The 12,140-nt window shown below is 35.7% G+C and overlaps 2 protein-coding genes across 2 annotated transcripts in view; one reads left to right on the top strand and one right to left on the bottom strand.

Moving 5' to 3' along the window:
• The first annotated feature begins 3,053 nt into the window (after positions 1-3,053).
• LOC128995471 (ras-specific guanine nucleotide-releasing factor RalGPS2-like) overlaps positions 3,054-12,140 on the top strand; it is a 35,240-nt gene continuing 26,153 nt past the window's right edge. The window contains exon 1 of the mRNA XM_054420490.1: positions 3,054-3,290. The gene's annotated coding sequence lies outside the window, so the exon portion shown is untranslated. The remainder of the gene's footprint in view (positions 3,291-12,140) is intronic.
• Positions 6,308-11,934, bottom strand: LOC128995472 (uncharacterized). Its single transcript, XM_054420491.1, has 4 exons — positions 11,885-11,934; positions 9,395-9,828; positions 6,640-8,745; positions 6,308-6,465 (listed from the first exon to the last, which is right to left on the bottom strand). The coding sequence occupies exons 1-4, from the start codon at positions 11,932-11,934 to the stop codon at positions 6,308-6,310; spliced, it is 2,748 nt and encodes a 915-aa protein (XP_054276466.1).

Raw genomic sequence — 12,140 nt, 5'->3', positions numbered from 1 at the left:
TTTTGATATTAGAAATTACATCAATGGACAAAACTATTGTCAAACGTATGTTTCCGATCTTTGGGAAGAATATTTTAATTTTTCTTGCAATAAAAAATCATGCTTGGGTTACTTTTTAACAGAAAAGTTGCATTAACTTCTAATGTTTACAGGAATGGGGGTTGCACTATTTTGTAGTGCTTGTCCTGTGACACTGACCGCTACATGACAAGATCGTTTTATTTGGCTAAATGAAGGCGTAAACAGTGAAACAAATTGTAAACAAAACATGACCTCTATAATCTACATTGCACCGTACAGAAATAAAACTAAAATTTGGGCTTAAGCTGTTCCATAAGTATGACAAATCTACTAAATATGTTTTGATCGTAGATCAAACATCAAGTCCCTTAGAAGATTTGTTATTCTTGTTGAAAAGCTGAAGCCAATTTTATTGCTATTCTATGCCAACTGTAGAGGTTGTATTTCTTTTACAATATGTTTCTTAATTGTTATTTCAGTTATTTAAAACCTAATTTAACCAAATAAAACTATCTTATCATAAAAATATCTGGTCTCCTAGTTATATAACCAAACAGTAAAGCACAAAAATCATAAAATTACCCTAATATAATAGAAACAAGATTTCGTTTACACTAGCGATCAGTGTCGACGTACATGAAATAGAAACGAAAAACAAGCTTCAAAATCAACAATGGGACGAGAAGTCTACTTATGTTGCATAGTCTACGGTTTTATCTATGAAAAAGTATTTTTACACCGGTATTACACAATATTAAAAAATAAATATTACCTATACAATAGTTATCATCCATAGCATAAATAAGCAACACGAGCAATATTAAACTTATGATAATATATTTCAGCTTACATAATTAAAGTAAAACAGCAGATACAAAAAATTATTCCATTATTCAACAAAAAACCATTTAATATATACATCTATAACATATGTCGTCCAGGAGTAAAAAAAACTTGAAATACTTTTGGTTTTGCTACGTTGGCTGCACTTAACGCGACTTCTTATTGCCGAGTAGCGGCTGCTAGTCCATACGATAATTTGAGGACCATTGCACGATAATTTTTTTGTCTACTCAGGATAGATCAGCTGTCCCATCCGCTATGACGTAATTCCCGCGCGTTATAAGCTATGCCACGTTTTTAAAATTATAAGCTATAGAACAAACGAGATTTTATAAGCTGCAGCACATTTGAGCTATGCCATTATAAGTTATGCCACATTTTAAGAAAACCGTTATAAGCTATGCCACATTTCTACGATTATAAGCTATGGAACAATTTAAATTTTCCATTATAAGCTATGCCACATTTTCAAGATTATAAGCTATGCAACAAATTCGCAATTATAAGCTATGACATTATAAGCTATGACATCGTACCGGCTGGAGTACGAGAGTGAACTCTAAACAGCCTATTGTGACTCCTATTGGCTTTACTGTTACTGTACATTGTACTGGTAAAAAAAAATACTAAACTTTGGTTTAGTAAAATCATATTGAAATAAAATAAAGACTGTCAAAGGAAGGTTCCATGATGTGCCGTTAGAGCGTGCTCAGTGTGTGATTTACTGCCGTCCGGCGTCACAAGGCCACACTAAAAAAACTAAAAAGTTTTTTTTAGTGTGGCCTTGGTCGTCGGCACTGTCGGAAGTCGGCTCCTCATCATATGCTACCAGCAGACGCTGCAGCGGTGTGCGGCTACCTAGCCTAGCGGTGGACGCCATAGTGGAAGGAAAATCCGTCCATGGGTGGACGCAAGAACAAATTAACCGCAGCACTGCCACGGCTACTTTTAACTCCAGACCGTGGCCTGGTAGAATTTCCAACGTCCGCAAGTAGTGTTGTTATTAGTGCCAGACGTCCCAAAGATAACATGGCAGGCATCAGGGTGACACCAGCTAATTAATTCGAAAATCATTCATTTAAATTTATAAACATTAAAAGATTGAAAATAAAACATATAGAACTAAACCAAAACAATATAAATTAAAAATCTATTTCTGTACATTTAAACAAAACAGCTGTAACAACAACACAAGGGTTGTTATTTATTATTTGTTACTCACTGTTGTTATTTATTAATTGTTACTCACTGTTATTAATTTTTCATTGTTAGTTGTTATTTATTCTGAGAATATTTATTTATTGTTAGGTACTCTATTGCACTCAATCTTTGTCACTTTTTATTTATTTAGAGTATAACATAATTGAACAGCCGTCCATGTATTCACTCTTGATCAGTTTATTTGTTACTGTTAAGCATGCACAACAATGTATTTAACTGTATTGGTTGTAACCGTTAAATGAATAAATAAATAAATAAACACAACTTGAACCTCCCGGGGCTTACAAATGGTTCCAAACAACCCCCTCCTGAAACCCCCCCCCCTAAACCACTAGATGCGGTCCTGTTTGTACTTGTACCATAGATTAAACATACTCCTTGAGGAGTATGTTTAATCTATGCTTGTACCCATCCATCGACAATCGTCATCGTCATTATTCTAAATTATCGGCAATGACGGCAATCTTATAATTTTTATAATTAAAGGTATGGGTTGCCTTTTTTCTTTTCATCTAATATTAATAATACGAAATGTATACAAAATGTAAATTTGTTTCACATAATGTAAGACAATAGGCATTCTAAAATGTAAATACAGTAATAAAAAATTATTTCAATACAAGTTTGAATTAAGATGATTTATAAAAAGAGCATAAGCTTCTGTTTATTGATCAGACAATAAGTTAATTTATGTTATTTTATTATGTATTCGCGTTAAGTGTACTTAATCAACGCGTTTGTATAGTCGTGTTGTATTTTTTGGTCTTTTTGTTGGGACAAAGACATCAAAAACAATTTGAAATAGAAAATTGAAAAAAAAAAACAGTAAGTATGCACTAAAGCGGAAAAATATTCAGAACAGAACAGATCAACAGATGGTGTTTTATTAATTTGTATACCTAGGCAGGAGGAAGAATTTTCGATTTCGTCTTGTCGTCTTGACGTCTTGTCTCTGTGTAAAATAAACTGTTAACTGTTATGGTTGTCGAAGACTTCCTTTTATCGAGATATATAGGCCTATTTTAGTTTTCATACCCGCAAGTACTTTGGTCACGTGACTACATACTTTCATTTAATTAATTAATTAGCCTTAATAAGTAAGTAAGATTATGGGTCCAGTTAGAGATCAGATTTGTATGTAAGTTAAGCTGCGTGTTTGGCGATACGACCTGTAACATTTAAATAACGTTTTCAACTACCCACAGGTAAGTCTTTATCTTTGTAATGCTCTTTGTTATTATCCATTTAACAATTACCTAGCTCAGTTATGGTGTTTTGGCCTACTATTTTACACGCTATATAAACTGTCATTACCACACATTAGACTATCTGTTTGGCCCAATATACACTCTGATAAACTTCATAGGTCTAAGCCCACAAATACTAGAAAAGCCCCGGTATGGATCATAAACATAAACAAATAGCGTTTTTGGCCCGAAAGTAAACAAACCCCCTATACTACATTAACATATGGATTTGTTTACATTCGGGCCAAAAACGTCATTTTTGATGTTAATGATCCATACCGGGTCTTTTCTAGTATTCGTGCCTAGGCCCTAAAGGCAGCACTCTACTTTACGTCCTACACTCATTCGAATGAAAATATTGATCGATTATTCGATATCGAGGCTGCACTTTACTTGACGTCCTACACTCATTCGATTGTTTTTTCGATTCGATATTTTCATTTGATTGTTTCATTAAATATATCGTTTGGTTAGTTAGGTTAGGTTAACCTTACCTAACTAACCAAACGATATATCGAATGAAGCAATCGATATATCGATCGATATTTTCATTCGAATGAGTGTAGGACGTCAAGTTAAAGTGCAGCCGATATCGATTCATCGATATTATGATTAACTTAGGCCTAGGCCTACTCACTATTTCGATTGCGGTATTCTAACTTATACGTCGATTATTGCATTGTTTTTGTTTTAAAATTTACATTTTTGTTTATTTTTAAAATAGTTTTTGTATAACTTAAGTAAAGTCATTTTTAAAGAACTTCACCACGAATAATCGGAAATTTAACTTAGAGTAGGGCCTATATGATGTAGGTAATCCTGAAAATTGTTTCAAATGGATGCAAGATCAAGGATTACTATGTGAAACCTGGCACAACCATGGTAACAGACCTATGGAAATCATATTTTGGATTAGTAGCCTACATTAAATCTCGGTTAAGACCTATAACCATTTCTCAGTCAACCATAGTAGAAATTTCGTGGATCCAATTAAGTAAGTTCTGCTCATACCCAGACAATTGAATCTTCATGGAGATGTCTCAAAAAATCATTGGGAACTGGCATAAAAGGGGAAAATTTATCGTATCATTTTGCTAAATAAGTTAAGTACCGGTATCTGTTTCGTAGGAATGTTAAGATGTCTAAGAAAGACCCTTTCTTTTCCTTCGTTAAAGCTGTGAAACAACCATGTGTCTTCGGTGTGTTGAGTCGAGACTCGACACACGACCGACGCGCGTCTACATGTCCGTAGTAAATAAAATAAAAGTAGGCCTACAGTGTATTTGTCTTTTATTCGTAATGTATATAAGTGATAAGTTCGTGTACGTGTTCCAAAACTTCAAGACGCACCCTACGGGGAAGATCAAGATCTTATATTAGGACTGATGATGGCAATTTATTCTGCCGAAATGCATATCCTGTAATAGGACACAGCACAAGGATCGACTGGCGGACACAGGTAATTTAACCTGTTATTGTATACCGGTAGGCCTAATGACTTTTATGTCGTGGCACTGGCTTAAGTTATATAATTGGACGTCCTGCAACACTCCCCAAAAGCAAAATCCTTATCTTACCAGACCCAGAAGCCATTTGTCACTAACTTTAGCTATCGATTAAATTATGCTATTAAGAGGTTGATATTAGATAGTAACAAGACCGGATGTTTAGACCGCTCCCTTACAAAAAATGTTGGTAGGTATTTATTTAGTATAGATGCCTCCAAACAAAATTTTAATTTTGATATCTTACTTTATAGTTTTTTACCTCCTGGATCCAAATATACCATTATTTTTCACCGCTGATGAATATTTCTCAAGATATCACCATCAAACTATACAACATTACAATAAACAAGGTAGGATGTATAACATTACAATTGGAATGAACTGTGGGTTAACTAAGCCTGCGGCTGACTCTTTTCAACCACACGATAAGAAACTCCCGTCACAAGTTAAGGTTAAGTGAAGAGAGTAACATGGTTGATGAGAAGAATAACTTCGTTGATTAAACATAACTAAAACATTTCAAGTGATTCTGTAGTCAATAATGTTTTCTATAAAAGTAATTTCGTCACATTATGGAGATATAGATGGACTAGTGGACTAATTACATGTAGTTCTTATTTAGGCATGTCAGGATGGTAGGTCGACCTTTATGTGAATTCGTGACTGCATTAAGTGTTTTAAAATTAGGTTAGATTAGGAAGGTAAAGTTTAGGTTATAATGAATCAAGTTGTTAACTTAGTTTATGTCACCTGCAGACTGTTTTTGTAAAATTAAATTCCTGAGAAAAACACTTAAAATTACTATTTCAAAAATGCTTGCAAATAATGGTACCGGTAGGCCTATATTTGGATTCAGGAGGTAAACAACTATAAAGTTAGACATCAAAATTAAATATTTGTTTGGAGGCACCCTATCTATATATTAATTTGAAACTGTTTTTCTTTGTGACAGCTAATTTGAGAGAACGGCTGGGTGTAGAAACTCGGTAGGGGTCTCTAAAGAAAGGTCTTGGTCTGTAGATGAGCCATCAAAAGAGAAATGTGGTAAATTCCTTTGGGGCTCTGCCCCAGTGGCCTTTAAATTCCCATCCCATGTTATTCTTATGGAGGAAAAACGGGGTTTTGTCACAGCTAATTACAGAGAAAGGCTGGGCGTAGAAACTTGGTAGGGGTCCAAATGATTCAAATGATTCAAATGATTTATTAGGCCATTCAGTGCATACAGGACAATAGGCTACGTCAACAATACAATAAATAATAAATAACATGCCAAGCTTCTTCTAGCATTCTTGACTAACAAAATTAAATTAAAAGCTGAAAAAAAAACATGCAGGATCTCAATCAATATAAACATACAAAGCAATGCATGCAACTAAAAATAAAAAAAAAAATGAAAACTACATGCTGCAAGCCATGCAAGGCAGAGAAAAATAAATAAATTTACATTTTTGTAATACCTCTACTGGACTACTGTGGGTTCAACCCAATAGTAACAAGCTGTGCATTCCAAAACTCTTTTATGGAATAGAAAGGATTGGCAAGCATCCAAGCTTTTAGTGTGGTCGCAAACTTGTTCGGTAAGAGTTGTCTTACAGTTATGGGTAAGGCATTGTAGAACCTTATTCCTGCAACAGGAAAGCAGTTGAGAGTTAAATCTAGTCTAACTCTATCTCTAAAAATATTTTCATTGTTCCTAGTGCTATAATGATAAACATTATTAACCAATGGAAAAGCTGATTCATTGTTCTTAATCTCTAACAGGCATTGGTAAATAAATACATTGTGTACAGGCATTATACCATGCTGAACAAACAGAGGTTTACAATGCTCAAGCTGATGGACTCCACACAAGACCCTGACAGCTTTCTTCTGTAGTTTGAGGACTTTTTGCACTCCAGGGGAGTGACCCCAGAGCCTAGTGCCATACAGAATATGAGCATGGAAAAAAGCTAAGTACGCAAGTCGAACAAATTCAAATGGCATGTCAGCCTTCAACCGTCTGAGCAAATGGATTACACGACTTAGCTTACCACACAGGATTTCAATATGATCATTCCAATCAAGCTGAGGGTCAAGGGTGAAGCCCAGCAGCTTTACAGTGTTTTCTTTCCTCAGTTCCCTAGAAAGACTGAAAGTGATGTTTTGAGTTTTGGCTTGGTTCAGGCATAATTTATTGTTGCGAAACCAGATAGAAGCTACATCTAATAATTCCTGCACAGCAACTTTAGATACAGAAAAATCTGAGTGACTAGAAAAGAGAGTTGTATCATCTGCATATAGCAGGACATTGCCTGCAACACTGTGATACAAGTCATTGATTGAGATTACAAAAAGGAAGGGACCCATAATAGACCCTTGCGGGACTCCATTGTTCACCATCAGAGGACTGGAAGAGTTACCATTCCAAGTCACAACTTGAGACCTCCCTTCAAGATAAGATTTAATCAGTGAGAGAGCATCGCCTCGTACCCCGTACCTTTCGAGCTTTGACAACAGGAGACTATGTGACACACAGTCAAAAGCGCGGGATAGGTCACACATTATAACGGAAGTAGAATTTCTAATCTCTAGACCATTTAAGATTTCTTGAACAAGACAGTCCACAGCCTGAACGGTGGACTTTCCTTTTTGGAAGCCAAATTGAGCGGGCACAATAAGGCGATGCCTCTCAAAGTAGCTGTACAGCTGCTCTAACATGACTGCTTCAAGCACCTTACCAAAGATGGGGATGATAGATATTGGTCTGTAACTTACAGTACTGTCCTTTGGTCCCTTTTTGTACACAGGTACAGTCCTACTAATCTTCAGAGCCTCAGGAAAGACTCCTTCTCTCAGAGATTTATTTACAATATCTACAATGATTGGCGCAACTACATAGATACATCTTTTTAAAAGCTCAACAGACATGTTATAAAAATCTTGACTCTTAGAGGATTTAAAGCTACTGACTACTCTAAGCAGCTTATCAACAGTAACAGGTGTCCATGAAAAATTAGTGGGAACAAATGGAACAGAATTAAGGCAATCATAAGGAACAGATGGATCAGGTTTACAAGAGAGGATTAATTCATCAACAGAATCAAGAAAATATGAATTAAACTCATCAGCAGTGCAAAAGTCTTTAGCAGGAACAGTAGTGGGGGTTTTATGCCTATTGATGTAGTTCCAGGCAGCCTTGCATGCATTTGGAGATGTAGCAATGGCAGTAGCAGTAGCAAATTGCTTCGCCTCCCTTACCTTCAAACGATAATGCTTCCTGAGATCACGGAGGTAGGGCAGCAATTGTGGGTTACTCTTGCATAAGTCACTGATACCTAGGATAAAGTTCTTAAAGGCAGAGAGTTCAGGTGTGTACCAGTTGTTTACACTGCACCCAGCATTTGCATTGGCTGGAGGCACAGTCCTGTAGGTTTTATTTCTTAAGGGAAAACAATAGTCAAAAACTTTTCTGAACTTATCAAAGAAATAGTCAAAGGATTGTTCAGCATTAAATGATTCTATTTCAGAGAGCCACTTTACTGCCAGATCAGTCAATACACATTGAAAGTAACAGTAGTTACTTTCATTAAATTGTCTGTAAGTTACAGTTTTGACAGGATTATTTAAGTAGTCAGGTTCCTGCAGACCATGTTTGGATACACCTTCAGGTAGATCTAGTTTAAAAAAAACATGTTTGTGGTCAGATATCTGATCTACACTTACATGGGCCATGTATCTCCAGCTATCAAGATTGGTAAGAACAGTGTCTAAAGGAGATAGACCACGGGTTGGTTCATTGACACTGAAGAATATATCATGGCTGCGGAGAATGTTCCTGAAATCACTGGCCTCACTTGGATGGTTGAGTATATTCACATTGTGGTCAGTGCCGATTATAATATCTAACCCCAGGGAAGTTAAATAAACTAGACACATGTCAAGTAGATAAAAAAAGCGTTCAAAACTACCACTAGGCGAGTGATACATGGTGACAACAATGAGATTCAAGTTAGAGATGATTATACCTGTAAATTCTGCATGCAGTTCTTCACAGTACTCACTTAAGTCTAACAAAGAGTAGTTCCATTTAGTATTAATGTAAATTGACACACCCCCCCCCAAGGGGTTTTTCGACAAAAACAAGATACAAGGTCAAGGCTATTGATTCTAGAGTAGTATGCAGTTTCTGCCTCTAACAACCAATGTTCAGACACACAAAGCACATCAATGTCCAGTTGACAGCAAAGTATTTCAAGTTCAGCAATTTTATTACGTATAGATTGCACATTTATAGCACACACAAGCAGGCTACTAGCAGATTTTCCCGTACTAGGCAAGATTTCAGGCCCATAACCTAGGATTGAGTTTGACGGGGCTGCATCTTCCCTAAAAAAGTGCGTGATTGTACGAATTGAGGCTTGAGTCTCGGGACAAATTTTTGTTCAAACTCCTTGACCAATGAACCCTTAGGCCAGTAGTCAGCCTGTAAAAGTCTATTTGCATCCGCAGGTTGGACACCTATTTTAAAAGATCGATAAGGCCTATCAAACTTCGACTTTAGAAGAATAGACTCACCTGAAATTCCATCATCAGAGATGTAATTATCAATATCTTCCTTGGTTACATCATTGGCTATACGAGATAGGAAGATCCACGTCTTTTTTTCAACGGCTTTAACCTTAGTTTTAGCGACAGAACCTACATCCACAGACTTGGTGCCTATAATTGGTACAAGCCTATGGGACTTGCGTCTGTTCCTTCGGGATACATGTGTCTGCCAGTTATCAGTAGAAGGAGAAGCCCGAGCACTGACCTTTGTCTTTGTCGGCAATGGTGGAAAATGCTTGTCTAGGCCTATATTCAGATCACCAACAGCAGGAGTCACAAGGTTCACTGAACTGTTAGAATGGTCAATTAAAGTAGAATGGTCTTCTGAAGGAAGATGTATTACAGTTTCATCAGTCTCAATTACAGCGCTAACACTGTCAATTTTTGAAGTGTCGACAGACCTAGGATTCAGATTCAGACCTAACCTCACTTGACAACAAACATCGTCAACGCGTTTATTAAGTTGTAGGTTGTCGTTTGCAACTCCATTAACTAAGGTGACAAGCTTACTTACTATTGAGTTTAGGTTGAGAAACTCTTCAGGATTACCAATCTTTGTAAGCACCTGGTCTACCCTAGTATAGCAAGAGCCACAGAACCACTTAACCTTCGAATCCAGGTCACCAATTTTACTGTATTCAATATCCGTCAAATTAACACATTTAGAGTGATACCAGCTTCTACAAAACCCGTCACAATAAATTGCAGAGTGATTGTCTTTTACACAATTTCTACAGACTCCACAAATTTCGAGTTTGATTTTGTCCATAACCTCAATGAAGCTTGACTCAAATATACAGTACTACAATCAATCAAACACAAATATTATTACAAAATTGTTTGTTCAAAATATTTAGTGGACTTTAAATAAACACTTTTAACATTAGTTAAAATTAGAAAAATTAAAAAAAACCACTTAAAATCGCTTTTAAATGTGGGACTGTCAAACTTAAGTACTTTTACATCATGCAGCAGACGACTCTAAAGAGAGGTCTTAGTCTGTAGATGAGCCATCAAAAGAGAAACAAGGTAAATTCCCTCAGAGGCCTTTAAAGTCCCCTCTGCCCCAGAGGCCTTTAAAGTCCCCTCTTCAGATGTGTTTACATTACGACCATATGCATACATTTACACTACTTTTGAATGAAACAGCTGTTAATATTTAAATTGTGATTTACTAAATTTGTCAAAATTAAGTATTTGCAATGGTTTTTTCTGATTTTAAAATCGATTTTCTTCTGAATCGTGCCATGTTTTGCAATATAATGTTCTATTACCAAATTAGTGGAAAATCCTAATATCACAGTAACCCTTAAAATTATTTCTTATGGAGTTAACTTATATCTATTGTATGGGTTGGTTTCTGGCTTTTTTACCACCTCTTGGAGATTGCACGTAGACAATATTCTTTGGCGTATTGCATCTGTAGTAGACGATACTTGGTTGGTGTAATTTTTAAAATTAGAATGGAAAAAAGTGAGAAATACTGGGCAATTTGGTATACTAAAAATAAAACTGAATTAACACTGTGCTACATTTCTTGAGCAATAATTGAAAGAGCCGATTTGCAAACAATGGAAACAGGAAAGTCATAGAACACAACCAAGTACAGTAGAAGAAATAGAAATGTTAGTTTTTTTTTTCATTTATATTCGTTATTATAGACAACCTAATGCGGCTATGAATGGGGAAAATTTGTAGAAAACACGAAAAAAACAAGGTCAGCTTTTGAAAAAAGATAAGATATTCACAAAATATTTTGATTATATCTAACTGCTGTGTACATCTTGAGTATTTCCATAATCTTTGAGTCGACTCTTATAAAGTCATCGGAAATTATGACTGTTATTCGTTTTAAAATAACGCCTGTAATGCTTCACAATTGCTCGAATTCGAGCAACAGGTACACTAGTACTAAATAATTACCAAAACGTTGCAAAGTGCCACTGGGGTACATAAACACCACAACATAAAAAAACCCCTTGCTTAACCTTAACATAATTGATAACCTTAACTAAATTAATATAGAAAACGCTCAGTCCAAATCCACTTAATATTTTTCCTAGGCTATGAAGTTTCTTACCTATTAATTAATTTGGATTAAATTTTCTTTCAGTTGTAGCACTGGAGCAAGGATAATTAAGTTAGGCTTACCAAATTTAGAATTCATTTCCTACTACTGGAACGTTAGTTATTAATAAATAATAATAATATTACCTTCTTCCGTTCCAAATGATTGTAGTTATTTACGACGCGTTTCGTCAGCACAGTGACATCATCAGGTATCCGCTATCGCTTCGTCTTGAATATATTAACATAAAACAGTCAACAGTGCGTACGTGAGTTGTGGCCACCGCGACGACAACAACGACCGGTCTTTAAATGTATTAAATGTGTGTTTGTGTATTGTGCAATGACTGTTTTATGTTAATATATTCAAGACGAAGCGATAGCGGATACCTGATGATGTCACTGTGCTGACGAAACGCGTCGTAAATAACTACAATCATTTGGAACGGAAGAAGGTAATATTATTATTATTTATTACCAAATTTACTCCCCATTTATTGGTGACACATTCTAGATAGATTAATTAAACATAGGCTTAGTGTAACTTAATTAATTGCAAAAAAATAGATTTTATAGAAAAAATATAGACCCAACCGACTTTGTAAAGGAAAAAGTCCAGGCAGTCTGTTATATAAAGTGATTTCCC

The sequence above is a fragment of the Macrosteles quadrilineatus genome, unplaced genomic scaffold (genome assembly GCF_028750875.1).
Source record: "Macrosteles quadrilineatus isolate MER2022 unplaced genomic scaffold, UCM_ALF_1.0 Scaffold_5__1_contigs__length_97177068, whole genome shotgun sequence".
Taxonomy (NCBI): Eukaryota; Metazoa; Arthropoda; class Insecta; order Hemiptera; family Cicadellidae; genus Macrosteles; species Macrosteles quadrilineatus.
The sequence above is the reverse complement of the archived record's forward strand: the minus strand, read 5'-3'. Positions and strand labels throughout refer to the sequence as shown.